General features: G+C 46.3%; 1 protein-coding gene across 28 annotated transcripts in view; it reads right to left on the reverse strand.

The window, feature by feature from the left end:
* Positions 1–15,187, reverse strand: part of PTK2 (protein tyrosine kinase 2) — a 258,384-nt gene that overhangs the window by 133,361 nt on the left and 109,836 nt on the right. For all 28 annotated transcript variants that reach the window (XM_045049564.1, XM_045049561.1, XM_023248624.2 and 25 more), the window contains one exon: positions 11,995–12,082. In XM_045049564.1, the coding sequence (XP_044905499.1) occupies positions 11,995–12,082 (88 nt within the window). The remainder of the gene's footprint in view (positions 1–11,994; positions 12,083–15,187) is intronic.

Below are 15,187 nucleotides of genomic sequence, written 5' to 3' on the forward strand. Positions count from 1 at the left end.
AACTTAAGAAGCAACTCACATCATCTGAATGAAAACCAGAAGGGATCTCCATTTCCCCGCAAACTTGCAGTGGATGTATTTCCTGAACTCAAACTACAGTCCCAACAGCATTCTTTGGACCCAAATGGCCAGGGCAGAAAATTCACATATTTCTCTTTTTTTTTTTTAACGTTTATTTTTGAGAGACAGAGCCTGAGCAGGGGAGGGGCAGAGAGGGAGGGAGACACAGAATCTGAAGAGGCTCCAGGCTCCGAGCTGTCAGCACAGAGCCCGACACGGGGCTCGAACCCACAAGCGGTGAGATCATGACCTGAGCCGAAGTCCGACACTCAACCGACTGAGCCACCCAGGCGCCCCAGAAAATTCACATGTTTCAAAATCCATTTAACCCTGCGACTGACAGGCCTCCACCTCGCTACCATGTGTAAGTGACTAATCCACAAAGTCTTAACATGTGGAAAATCTAAGACAAGGAGCAGAATCTAAAAACAATTCCACGGGCATCTTCTGCGTAATGATTACGCTCAACTAAAGTAACTGAGGGACTGACGGCAGCTCTGAGAGCACCTGTCAGTGTGAAGACACCTCCCAAGACAAAATATGTAAAATCTCCTCATAGATTAGCATTAAGAGATCGACACCTGCAACCAATTCGATGATGGGGAGCACTATTCTGAGCCTCGGTTAGTGAAGTGTTACCACGCCCCTAAAAGGAACTGCATTGTTCTCATTAGCAGGCCTGTATTACAGAAAACTGCACTCGATTATTATGAACTTGGCCCACGCAGACTTTTGTGGAAATCCGTCTCGTGTCTTACTAGAGAAGTATTTCCAAAAGCCTTGGTTTTGCCTCTTGGCTCAACACTAAAATATTTACACTTGGGCCCACTACAGAAAAAGTGTGTTGACCTCGGCCCTTGAAACAGATTCCAAAGATCCTGCTCTTCAACTATTACCTCCTAGCCTGTCGGTTCACCCGGTCAAAGAATTTCTACCCCCCAGTTCATGACTGTCTCCTTTGCATTAGAGATTTTGTCATCACGACTTTCCCTCACGAAGAACCTCAACTTCTCAGTCTGTCATCAACCCTTTATTCTGCCTGCCTGGCAACACCAACACGTAGGAACCAACCACCGCGTCCTTGTCCACGCCTACTGCTGACCAACAGGAGAAACCACACGACAGCGTACGCTCGGCCTCAGTCCAGGACGGCGAACCTCGCACGGTGAGCGGAGATTGCCCGGGAGCTCGGCAGCGTCTGCCTAGGAAGTGCGTTGACACACGGATTCCCACTTCCTCCAGCTGATTCGCCACAGTCTTTCTTACAGGGAAGAGAAAAGTCTTCGGACGGGAACATCCTCGTCAGCGTACTGAGACTCTAGAACCCGGTGTGAACGGTGCTCATCTACTCACTCCTCTCTCGCAGGGGAGGAGCGACGGCCACTCGCCCAGCAGTGGCCAGCCATCTGCGACTTCTGATCTGAACACCGTTTCCTCTCCAAACCTCTGCCTCATGTTCTGCATTAGCACCTAGAGCGAGCTGGTCAATAATATCTCCTGACGAATGAGCGGGCAAATGAATCAATTAATAAAGGGCTCAAGGTGGGGTTTGGGTACCTCCGTGTGTAAATACTATTTTCCATGTAAGGAAGCGACAGTAACTTCTATATGTGGCAGTTGGTGGGCACTGAAGACTGAGTCAGTGGGACTGATTTACTCAGTCCACGAAATGAAGTAAAAAGTTTTAATTCTAGAATCACTTTGTTTATACTTGAATTGGTCCTTTCTCCTATATACCAAAAAAAAAAAAAAAAAAAACCAAACCAAAACAAAAAAAACCCAAATTTAAAAACTAAGTTTTTGCATCAGAAGTAGGTTTATTATTGAACAAGAAATAAAGGCCAAGAGATAAATCCAGACATGTGTTTACAGGAGTGAGAGAAATAGCACGGTTGTTCTGACTGAAACTGTTGATCTCGGTTTATGGTCTGGTGTGGACTTCAAAGAAACCACAGCAGAGCATCGATAACATGAGGAGTAAAAGTGATCATAACAAACTTATCTTAAAGCTTAACAATTTCTAAACAGTTTTCACAGGTGGAAAAATACAACACGTGCTTTATTTCATTCATCAAAACCAAATTCACGTTAGTTGCAGAAACGCAAAAAGGGCAAATTCTAATTGAACCATCTCTGTAGAAGATCCCTCTCTGAACATGACTTAAAAGCTCTGAGAGCTGCTTTCCTTGAGACACAGTCTACCGCCCTTGGCTCTCGGAGCTGTGTGCCCCTGGCCCGGGGTGACTGATGTGTCCTGCAGAGTGACCCGCGTGAACGGGCCATCGCAACAGACCCTCAGCTCCCCGCAACCTTACCACAAGCCCTGTGGCCGCCTCCCTCTGTAGGAGCACTGACAGAGAGCCCACTAACGTTCCCTGAGGGTCCCTCCAGAGGTGGTGTCCTCCGAAACCACCGAGCATGCTCGCATCCTGATTTTACTTCTGGACTCTGGGTTATATACACTCAGTGTTCATTTCTAAGACATTTCCTAACTACCTTTCACCTCCTACTAACTCCCAGCGGAATTCATTGCTTTCATCTGTAATACGGATGTCCTTTACTGAGCACGTAGGTGTGCGTATGAGTACAAACTTGCTTCCAGTAAATGCACGGAGCACGCTGGCAGGCCGCCTTCTGTGTGATGCCTTACGACACCCTTGTGGTAGCATCATCGTGAGTGGGGCACCACTATCGCCCCGGGTGAAGTCTCGGCACAAGCCTAACAAGAAAGGTGGTAACAGCAAAGCTCCCTATGATTTGAGGGACACTCACCAGGGCCCAGGTACTGAGCCAGGTGCTCCACACGTTTCTTCTTGTTTTTTTTTTAATGTTTATTTAATTTGAGAGAGACAGAGAGAGCACGCGTGCACTCAAGGGAGGGGCAGAGAAAGAGGGAGAAAGAGGGAAAGAGATAATCCCAAGCAGGCTCCGCACCGTCAGCGCAGAGCCCAACACAGGGCTCGAACCCAGGAACCATAGGATTGTGACCTGAGCTGAAACCAAGAGTCAGAGGCTTAACCGACTGAGCCACCCAGGCACCCATCACACGTCACTTACAATCTTTATGGTAACTCTTCAAGGTCAATAGTCCCATTTTACACATAAAGGTCAGAAAACTTAATTTACCCAAGGTCACACAGCAAGTGTTCTAAGAGTGAGGATTCACACACCAGACCCGCCAACCCCTGTAAGTCAGGCTTCGGTGTGTGCACACACCGTCTCTGAGCTCTGTCACAGGGAAGGAGACCAGGGGCAGGTGGGGAACACAGCCCCACCCCGTCAGCCTGTTGCCTGCAGGGGCCTATGTAGCGGCTTCCCGCATACTGCCTGCTTCTCCTGACCACTGTCGTCGTGCTGATCTCAAGTCCAGCACGTCCGCAAGAGTCTTCAAAGAAAAGACCCCTGAAAACTGGTGTTTGGCTTTTTAAACTAATCTATGTACATGACAATGTCAATTTCCTGCTTTAAGAGATAGGGTGCATTTGGACTTCCTTCTGTGGCAAGAACCATATTTATAGCCGTGAGTTTTTTCAAACAACCCAAGTTCTGTACATCGTCCTAGCGAGTGACTGAGCTTGAGGGTTGTTTTGGGGACTCCACGACTGGGGTCTTCCTACCAGTGTGAGGTCTGTCAAAGGCCCCATGGTGGACTGAAGGCAAATTTCCAGTGCCCTCGCACTTCTGAAGTCTTTCATACAGAAGGTTGATCAAGAAATGTGGGCTGACCAATATAAATATGCAGGTTTACCTACGCCCTCAATAACATGAGTGCTTCTTTTTTTTTTTTTTTTTTTAATTTTTTTTTTCAACGTTTATTTATTTTTGGGACAGAGAGAGACAGAGCATGAACGGGGGAGGGGCAGAGAGAGAGAGGGAGACACAGAATCGGAAACAGGCTCCAGCCTCTGAGCCATCAGCCCAGAGCCCGACACGGGGCTCGAACTCACGGACCGCGAGATCGTGACCTGGCTGAAGTCGGACGCTTAACCGACTGCGCCACCCAGGCGCCCCCATGAGTGCTTCTTGAATCAATAAAAACATATGGGAGTGGACAAAGAAGGGAGGAATGTACATTACTAAATCTATTAAATAAGTACAGAAAATATACCGTCTAATAAGTCACGTTAGACTTACATTTATTTTGCCTTCTTTCTGGAAAAGGACAGCTGATCATTCTCGAGTTGCAAATGTCAGGTATTAAGCTAGAATCTCCCTCTTGGAGCTGCTCTCTCAAGATGCTTAACTTACAGAAAGCTTTACAGCCAAGAAAATACGGATAGAGAAATAAGTTTGTGATGACACAATTATCTGAATAAAAAGTAGTAAAAACAAAATGGGAGTACAAGGAACAGGCAGGCCGATCAACAGGAAGCCGTACACCCTGGAGCCTCACGTGTCTCCACAGCCAAGTCCAGACTCTGTGCCACGGAGTTCAGTTACAGTCCTGCCCTTTGGATCTTCTCTCAGGTTCCTGCTGGTGCTCCTTTTGCCACAGAAGTCACCATCATGTCACAGTGTTTTTAGGACAAAATGGATGGATATACAGTTGACACAGGAACACGTGTTTGAACCACCCAGATCCACCTACGTGTGGATTTTTGGGTAAATACAGTAAGTACTGTAAATATATTTTCTCTTATTTTCTGAATATCACTTTTTGTCTCTAACTTAGCTTACTTTTCTGTAAGAACATCGTATATAATACAAATAGAATGTACAAAATACACGTTAACTGTTCCTATTTTCTGTAAAGCTTCATTCTGACCAACACTAGGCTACTAATAGTTAAGTTATGGGGGAGTCAGAAGTTGTACATGCATTTATGACTGTGCAGGGGGTCAGCGCCCCTCACCTCTGCCTTGTTCAAGGGTCAACTGTACTCGTTTTGGTTTTTTTTAATGTTTATTTATTTTTGAGAGAGACAGAGACAGAATGCGAGTGGGTCAGGGGCAGAGAGAGAGGGACACACAGAATCCGAAGCAGGCTCCAGGCTCTGAGCTGTCAGCACAGAGCCCGATGCGGGGCTCGAACTCATGAGCCATGAGATCGTGACCTGAGCTGAAGCCAGATGCTCAACCGACTGAACCACCCAGGCACCCCTGTACTCGTTTTAATCTTAAGCTATCTTTAAGAGAAAAAAAAAGGACAGCCCCATGTCTGACCGATGCATCTTAAGCACTGAAAATTTCACCAGTGCCAAAAATTTCACCAGTGCCAAACGATTTCTATACAAGTTCTGCATCAATACAGATTTAGTCAATATGACAATTTCTTGACTAAACATGGACATGGTTCTTTCAACTAATGGCCACTACTATTTGCAAAAGGGTGCCAATCAAATACACCTTTAACAAATGAAATTTCAGAGTGATAAAGAATAAAATGTTATATGGCAAAGGACAAATTTGTATCAGGGTAAGACACACTTCCCTTGGTTTATAATGAGACGTTAGCTTTCACATCAAAACTTACTTTCATAAACTTCTGCTCTACAGTGAATAGGGTTATAACAAGATTCTAGTTTATTTTTAGAGTGTGCCGATTAATAGCTTTCAAAATATTCTAAAATAGGTCAAAAACACTTAAGTGAATCACTTGTAGTATCTCAGGGTAGTAGTCACGTTTACATCTTTAAACAAAACGGCATCTGCAAAATAATCCCCGACTAGTAACCCAACACTCAGCACAGTCCACCGACATGCTTCCTTCATGACACCATGCAAAATAAGGGGTATAAAGAACAGTTGGGCATAGATGGAATTTCAAAATAAGGAGTTAAATTAAATTAAAATAGATTATTATAAGTGTTCTCTCTTTCATGGAATTGAAATGGTGGTAGAGAGGAATTGAACATAATACTTTTGTATCTACCTTGATAAAAGAGCCAAAATAATAAAAATACTTATTCTTCTACAATAGAAATAACAACAGGTAACACTCAGAAGTGTTCATTAATCCCCAAGCTAGATCCTATAGATTCCCACATGGGAAATTCAGCAAAATAATAGCTCATAACAAACACACAAGGAAACGTATCACTGAGTAAGAGTCAGTGTAAGCCACCACCGACAGAACAGATGCAAAGCCCAAGAATCTCAGATTCAGAAGAGACATTAACTCTACATGAAATAAAAAAGAAAGAAAAGGCAGAAAAATCAGAAAACAGTAAGGGCCATAGTAGATGGCCTGGCAGATTTTCTTACGGGGGAAGGGACACAAAACTTCAATAAAAACTCAGCAAATGCATTACACATCCAAGTGTTTGCGGGGGAGAAGAGCTGGTGTTCTGACAGATTGATCCGAATCTCAGATTCCCGGGGGGCAAAGAGCTGAAACAGGAGAAGGAAGTGGCTACACAGGGAGTGTAGCCTGAGAGGTTCTAACATAGTCCTGCAGGGAGAACGCAGGTGGAGTAACAAAGAAGGGAGAAAAGGCAAGGTCTGAGTGGTTATCAAAAGGCATTTCAAGAACTGATAAAAAGACACGAGCCCACAGGTAGAGGGTGCACATCACAGATCAAGCAGGAAAAAAAATGACCGGAAACCCACACCTAGTCTGTAATAGAACTGCGAAACACAGAAGACAGAGAAAAGGTCTCAAAGCTGCCCAGAGAGAAAGGACAGATCACATTCAAAGAAAGACAGGATGAGAGTCAACCTCTCAACAGCAGTAATAAACATCAAAGCTCTGTGAGAGAGCACTTCCTGCCCTGCCCTGTACCCAGCAACACATCTGTTCAAGCAAGAAAAAGACTATGAGCCACACAGGAAGTCTGAACGACACTGTTAACAACCTTGAATTCATGGGTTTTCATCACACTCGGTGCTCAACAATCCAAGACGCATTCTCCTCAAGCAAAACTGGAATCTTGACAAAATCTCAGCCTGTGCTGGGTGATGAAACAAGTCTAAACAGAGTCTGAACGACTAGACAACTAGTATCAAATGAACCCTCCAACCACAATTCAGAATTATTTGAGAAATGAACCAAATGGAATACATTTTTAAATCGCCTTATGATCATATATATTTCTACCAAGACAGTGGACCAAATGTTTCGAACAATCTGCTCACTGAAAACAACTAAAAATGCTGAATAAAACATTTTTTAAACATCTTCTGGGGGCGCCTGGGTGGCGCAGTCGGTTAAGCGTCCGACTTCAGCCAGGTCACGATCTCGCGGTCCGTGAGTTCGAGCCCCGCGTCGGGCTCTGGGCTGATGGCTCGGAGCCTGGAGCCTGTTTCCGATTCTGTGTTTCCCTCTCTCTCTGCCCCTCCCCCGTTCATGCTTTGTCTCTCTCTGTCCCAAAAATAAAATAAAAAAAAAAAACGTTGAAAAAAAAAAAACATCTTCTGGAAGGCTTCTATGGCTGGGTGACAAACAAACAAAACCAAACCAAAGTCCTGGTCTGGCCGATGCTGGGATGCAGAGGGGGCAGGGAGATGTCAGGTCAGCTGTTACCCTAGACCGGAACCACACACACACACACACACACACACACACACACACACACACTGTACAGTGTCACAACCAGCAAAGAAAAGCAAGCCAAAGGACAATGGACACCCAGGACCACAGTTACCTGCATGGAGTAGAGGGGCAGGGGTGGGGGGATGTGACAGGGACACAGACCGGGAAACATCAGCTGTGCTCTCTTCTCTTGGGGAGTAGGATCACAGGTACTCATTTTTTTTACTAAGCATCATAACTTACAAAGGATACATGTATCAGATGTTACCAAGCTAAACAATTAAAAAGAATCGGGGCACCTGGGGGGGGGCTCAGTTGGTTGAGCATCTTACACTTGATTTCAACTCAGGTCATGATCTTGCAGTTCGTGAGATCAAGCCCCATGCTGGGCTCCGCACTGAGTGTGGAGCCTGCTGGGGATTCTCTCTCCCCTTCTCTCTGTCCCTCCCCTGCTCGCACTCTCTCTCAAAATAAATAAACATTTAAAAAAAAAAGAAAGAATCAGGGCGCCTGGATGGCTCAGTTGGTTGAGCATCCAACTTCAGTGATCAAGTCATGATCTGACAGTTCATGAGTTCAAGCCGTGTCAGGCTCTGTGCTGACATCTCAGAGCCTGGAGCCTGCTTTCAATTCTCTGTCTCCCTCTCTCTTCCCCTCCCTCGCTCCCTCCCTCTCTCTCTCTCTCTCTCTCTCTCTCTCAAAAACAAACAAACATTTTTAAAAATTAAAAAAAAAAAGAATCAATGTTATCAAATTCTGAACCCCTTAAATGGGTCCTTAAAATGGACTCATTTAGCTTGGAACTCAGTGAAAATATAAGTATGCACATATGTATGCATCTTATTTATTTGAATCAAGTATTAAAGATTTTAGAAATTACAGAATGGGTGTCATTTGGCTCTGAGGCCTGTATAAGATAATTTATCTCAGAACTCAGTGACAATTTCCACACTCAAGTTCTTACAAAATATTTCAATTCCATTCTCAGTTGAATAGACCTTGGCTATAAATAGCTGAAGGGCCAAAATTGTATTCACTGTGTGTGTGCAGGCGCGTGCACGATTAAGCAGGAGAACGTTCTGAATTCCTAACTGATTTTGCAACAGCGGAACGAAGGCTGCTCCCAAGGTGGGTGCTGCCCGCGCAGGAGAACACGCAGATTACTGGAACAGCCCCGGAATGTCCACACCCGCAACAGGACAGATGCCACACTCGATGTGACCACAAGAAGTCAAATGAATAGACAAGTACTTACTGAAGCAGCAGGGCAAAAATCGTACTATTTCCAAAACAAATGGAAGTACAAATACATCCATTTTTTCCCATAAGTGGACATTACATGTTTTACGCATTTTACGCACAGCCTGTGCTACGCGCCAGCATTTTACAGGCGAGCCTCCCCCTCCGTGAGCAGAGCTGTGCTTCCCTCCTCAGGGTGGATGCGAACATTTGAAACCCGGAGGAATGTATTAACCAAGCTTTTCCCGACAGACCTCTGCCACGGTTCCACTTTCCGACTTGTTACTGCCACGCTCCAAAGAGCGTCCTGTACCTACACGTGTGTGAATCTCACCTCTTTAGAATAAGCCCCTGGAAGGAGAATTATTAGTTTGAATATCAAATTGCCAATATTCGACTGTTTTTACTTACAAAACCGCCAGCGGTGCCACATCCCAACCGGAAGTTCAGGGCCATGCTCGTGGCCCCTCCCGTACCTGCCGATCAGGAGCTGTGACAACTAACAGCATTCTCCTCCGCCCCTCTGTCCTCCTCCCCTGTAGTCTGAGTGCCGCCTTTACCTCCCTCTGTTTCCTGTCACTTAGGCCTGAGATACCGGCTTGGATGAGCCATCGACACGGGGAAGGGGTGGGATCACAGCTACACTTGTATTTCTTTTAAAATACAGGTACTTGGGAGAATATTACAAAATTATATGCGAAATGAAAGGAATTACTAGGGGAGAGATAGTTTAAGTGATGCTTTAGAATATTTTCGGGACTGTCTAAAACTGTATAACTAAGTGTAAAAGGTTAAAAAGAGGGCAGGCTGAAGAAGAGAAACTGTAGGAACAGGAGAAAGCAGAGCGGGGGGTGAAGGGGCCGGGAGCTCATGTGGAGAGCACACAGGAAGGCAAGAGAGACACGCGCCATCCCGGAACGTGCAGCCCCACTCGCGTCGTGACAGGTAAACGGTAGATGCCAAGCGCTCAGAGGTCTGGTGCCGCCTGTGGACTGCGATTCAAACCATGCCTGGGCACTTGTGTGGCAGACAATCCTACCTCGCTTCATCGGTATTTGAGCAGGTGAGACAGGTAAGCACGCGGAGACTCACGGAGCCGTGAAACGCACAGTGGGCCGCTACCGCGTGCACGCTCACTCCCTCCGGGGTTTTTTCATAAAGGCCGTTCAACCGAACAATGCAGGCCGCTGCGAGACACGTCCTATGAGTAAGAGAAAACTGGGGCCACACCAGCATGTGAAGTGCTTTTAATCAGAGATACGAGCAAGGCCTCCTACGGGGAACAACTAGGACACCTAGCCATAGTGTGGAAGGAACAAGAACGCCACCAACTGCGAGGTCGGCCTGTAGTGGCCGTGAGCTAATGAGGCCTGTTTGATGAATTCCAGAAATCCGTGTCACTGAAGTAGTCACAGATTTCCTCAGGGGGTGGGTTTTTTCAAGGAAATTATGCCAACAGTGATAAATATCATCTACAAGAGAGAAACACACGATGCAAACCTGTCAGTTAACTAAGCTCTCCTGTCACCTCCTTCACTTCGACTCAAAGCTCGCCAGATTGCTAAGGGTGAGCTGTGGAAACACAGACGAGGAGCGGTTTGTAATCTAGAAATCATTTCTGCGGTACAAACGGGCCTCCAGCAATCTCAGGCGGAATCTAAAGAGGGCTTCGCTCTTTCCTTTTCGCCAAACGCAAACGCCCTCTTCCCGTGCATCTCCGTATCGTGGTAAACCTTGCCAGGCTCCCATCAAGTCTGGTACCCCACATTTCCACTGGCATTTCACTGGCCGTTTCCAATGGCGCTTCCACCCCACAGACAGGAAAACAGACCCAATACCGGGAAACAGCGACCTCAGCCTCCTGTTCTCACAGCCTAGATCTGAGAAGGGGGAACACCCAGTTTTCTCACATTGGGAAGTACATCCACCTACCGCCCTACCACCTTACTTCTGAATGTAACTGAACCCTGCCTCTTTCCTGACACCAGGCACCTGGACGGACACAATCTACCTCTTTCTTCTTTACTTTCATGCTCCATTTGGATCAGCCTCCCGGTCCTATCAAATCCATCCACTAAAGTTGCCTACACCCACAGTCAGACCTTTCTCTCCCCCGTTTCTTGCCCAAATGGCTGAACAGCCTCCTAACTTGCTTGCAGCCTTAAGACCCATCCCATGCACGACGGATGCCGCCATCACATCAGTGTGATCTTATTTAACAACGAAAATTCTCGTCAAGCCACTCACCACTTAAATTCTTTAAATAGCTCCCTTTATTCTGCAGGAGGAAGCCTAGAACCTTCCCTTTTTATGATGTGGGCTGTATCTCCCTCACCCACTTCTCAGAACTTCTGAGCTCAGCTTTAAATGCACCAGGTTTCCTCAAGTACAGCTCTTCCTCATCTACAAAGCTGGGGACTCGGTGACACTTTCCAGACCCCCTGGACTCCACCCACTGGGTTAGCAGACCCTCCTGTGTACGACCACGTGGCCCGTGGCCACCAACAGTAGAGGACTGAACGCAAAGTACCGTGTACAGGAGATCCTCACCCACTGCACCTTCAATCGAATTTAACGTGCAATTCACTTATTTCATCTGTGTTCTTGACCCACAGCAGACATTTAATACATATTTTTATTAAAACAAAACATTACCAAGTGCATTTACCTGCAAAATGGTGTGCAAATGTTGGGATATTATTCAGACCATTTTTCCCCCCATGCTCATCACTAAAACTAACAAGTATTTGGTCATAAAATTGTGTTGGTTCCTTTATGCCACAGGTATTTATTGCCTAATATTTTAAGGGGTAAAAAGCAAGTTACTCAATGTAAAAAAAGTCCATTCTGGCTTTACTGTGCAAGTTGTTCTTGAGATTATGTCAATGTAGCTGGCTCTGACAATAAATTCTGTACCCGACAAATCTGTTGATATTCAGGCATGACCATTATACTTGAATCAAAGACAAGCCAGTGGTTGAGTCACTTAGGACTTACAGTCTCCACATAAAAGAAGTCTCTTTTAAGACTTGCCTAAGCATACAAGAATTCACAAAGTGTCAAAAATTCAAAATTTCCCACTGGTTAAAAGACTCTCACTGCCATACTGTGCCAAATTTATTATTTTCCTGAACATTAGGTTTAATCTAATTCTAAGATAAAACCATGTAGTACGTAAGATTCAAAGAAACAAAGAAAAAGGTGTATTAAAGTACCCTCCTATACCTGTTGATAGAAGAAATTCAGAGTTGGCTTGTCTTCAGTAAACTGGTTTAGAAATCCTTTTGGCAAATAACGAATTCTCAATTCATATCTAAAAAACAATTCAGAAAATAGAACAATTAGAAAGAAGTAATTTTCTCAACTCGTAGTCTGTAATTACAGTATTATTGTGAGTATGACATAACCAATTACTCGAAGTATTATTTTTAAAATAAGGTAAAAAACAATCACAGTTTTTAAGCATACGGTTTTAAACCTTTCAGCACAAGAACACGCACGTCTGTTGTCTGAAGCTCAGTGATCCCGCAAGGAGACAGGACAGGAAAGACATCCAGAAGGCACAGGGCCAGCAGTCACTGTCCCCCACTGGGCCGGGCGGCACCCCCTCACACCTCCCCTCGACGGCTGCCCTGATGTGCACGGACTCACACAGAATGCATTCTTCTATGTCTGGTTTTTTCTCACTCGCGGCAAATGCTTGCGATGTGGAGCCCAGCTAGCAGCTGAAGGTCGGTCATGGCTGCCCTGTGTGACAGCCCATATCACCGCGAAAGGCCATCAGAGTTATTACTACTTTGTGGCCCTGATGAGGAAACGGCTATAAACACTCTTTTTTTTTCCTCCTCTAAACATAAAATGATGGGGCACCTGGGTGGCTCAGTCGGTTAAGCATCCGACTTCAACTCAGGTCATGATCTCGCAGTTCATGAGTTCGAGCCCCACGTCAGGCTCTGTGCTGACAGCTCAGAGCCTGGAGCCTGCTTCAGATTCTGTGCCTCCCTCTCTCTCTGCCCCTCCCCCATTCATGCTCTGTCTCTCTCTCTCTCAATAATAAATAAACATGAAAAAAAATTAAACATAAAATGATTTAGTCGCTCAGGAAGCCAAGCTTCAAGAATGGTCGAAACAAACGAACTTCACCAGAATACTCTCTCACTCGTGTCTTCTGGTGAACATACGGACACACCTCTGCTGGGAAAGGCGGGGGGGGGGGGGGACCAGGAGCAGAGTCCCTCGATCACAACACACACACATCTGTATCCACAGATGCGGCCCGTCAGGGAGCTGAAGAAGCCACACCGTCCTACCAGCAGCATGGGGCACTCTGTTTCCCCACACCCTCACCTCTGCCTGGCACCTGCATTTTAGTCCGGGACACTGCGGGAGGGAGGTACAGTGTGGACCAGACTGGCACATCCCGATGGATGATGAGATGGGGTACACCCTCATCTGATGATGGGCTATTCTGGAGACCTTTTGCGAAACGTCTGTTTTGTCTAAAGGGTTGTGAGCCTCCCCTCCCCGACCCCCAGCTGACCTGTGGGCATTCTTCAGGTATTCAGAGTGGGAGACCACTGTTAGACCGCCCAGTATGTTCTGCCACTCCACAGCTGCCTTTCACTCTCCTGATGGTTATCTTTTAAAAATTACCTTTTTAATATTTATTTATTTATTTATTTTGAGAAAGCATGCACGCAGGGGACGGGCAAAGAGAGAGGGGGAGGGAGTGAGGGAGGGAGAGAGAGAGAAAGAGAGAGAGAGAATCCCAAGCAGGATCCATGCCATCAGTGCAGAGCCCAACGTGGGTGGGGCCTGATCTCAGGAACCGTGAGATCATGACCCGAGCCAAAATCAAGAGTCAACGCTTAACCGACTGTGCCACCCAGGCGCACCTAAAAATTATTTTTTAAATATTTTCATTTTAATGCTATCTTTTGAGGAACAAAGTTCATAATTTTTATGCAGCCCTATTTATTCTTTTCCTTTTTAGTAAATTCTTTAAGTGTTTTGTTTATAAGATATTTGCCTACCCAAAGGTTATAGAAAGATCTGGGTTTTTTTCCCTAAAGTTTTAGTAATCGATCTTTAAAAAATGTAACAGGCTCACAAGGAAAACACACAAAGTAATCAATACAGTGTTTTTGGTTCAGTTAAGGGTGGAAAAAATGCATGATACACATACACAAGTTCTGCTAAAAGTTTTAAGTGTCCATCTTATTAAAATACACAATCGCCAAACGATCAGGTTCACGTTGACTTCTACTCTCGGAAAGAGGTCAATCATTTACTACAGATATTCTACAAGGGGCAACTGTTTGTGGAAACGCAATAGATTCCATTTATTTTTAACTTGGGACTTAGCAGGTGCTTTACATGTGCTATTTCTCTTAATGCACACGACAGTCGGAGAACAGAAGTGTCATGATCTAGGCAGGTGACGCTCCGTGAGAGGAAGCAACGGGCTCCGAGCCAGTGAGCCTGGACTCAAACAGGACACCGGAGGCTTCTGCTGTTAGTGCCTCCCATTCTAACAGAGAGGAAACGGATCCCAGGTCAAACGCTGGGCAGCCTGGCTGCACGTTCATGCTGTTAACGTCCAGCATCCCGATGCTGATGCTGACGATGCCTCAACGGACAAGGGCCACTCAGGATCTGACAGAAATTGCGATAAGCATTTGACCCACGGGCTTCTTTCAGTCAGCACCAGCCCTGAGAGGAGCAGAGAGAACGTGGGCCCTGCACTGGGGCTGCCTGGGCTGGGCGTCTGGCTCCGTGGCCCACCGCCGACCGCCGTGGCCCTCCCACACCTCGGTGTCCTCACCAGCCCTCAGAAAGTTTATATGCAATATATGCTCAAATTCATACAGCAAATACACAGGTATCTACAAGATGGCAGTAAAAGTGACCCAGACAAACAGGCACGGTGAGGGGAATGACACGTGATAAAGTATTATTTTGCACAGGGTGACCAGCAAAGGACACTCAGATTCAGAGACATCTTAATGAAGATCTGAAGGGAGGAAGGGAGTCATGCAATCATGTGCAGGGACAGGAGTTCTAATACGACGGAAGGGGGTGCACGAAGGCCCTGAGGCTGGAGGATGTGTGGGAAGGTAGACGCAGCTGGGCCCGCTGGGCACAAGCAGTGAGTAGAAGGGCAGGACCGGGAGGTGGCAGATCACGGAGGAGCCTGCACGGCGTGCTTGTGGGGCTCAGAGCACTGTGAGCACAGCAGTTGAGTCACAGGACGTCTATTTCTCTGACCAGGCAGGCGACAGTGTGTAGGACCGGCCAGGGGACCCGGGGGAAGAAGCAGGAGGCCCGGAGGCGAGTGCAGCACCCTGGCTGAAAAGGAAGGGCCTTCTGTTTTCACCGGTGGGGAAAGAGTTTCAGGGACTCGGGTAACGGGCCGAGG

This window comes from Felis catus, chromosome F2 (assembly GCF_018350175.1).
Source record: "Felis catus isolate Fca126 chromosome F2, F.catus_Fca126_mat1.0, whole genome shotgun sequence".
NCBI lineage: Eukaryota > Metazoa > Chordata > Mammalia > Carnivora > Felidae > Felis > Felis catus.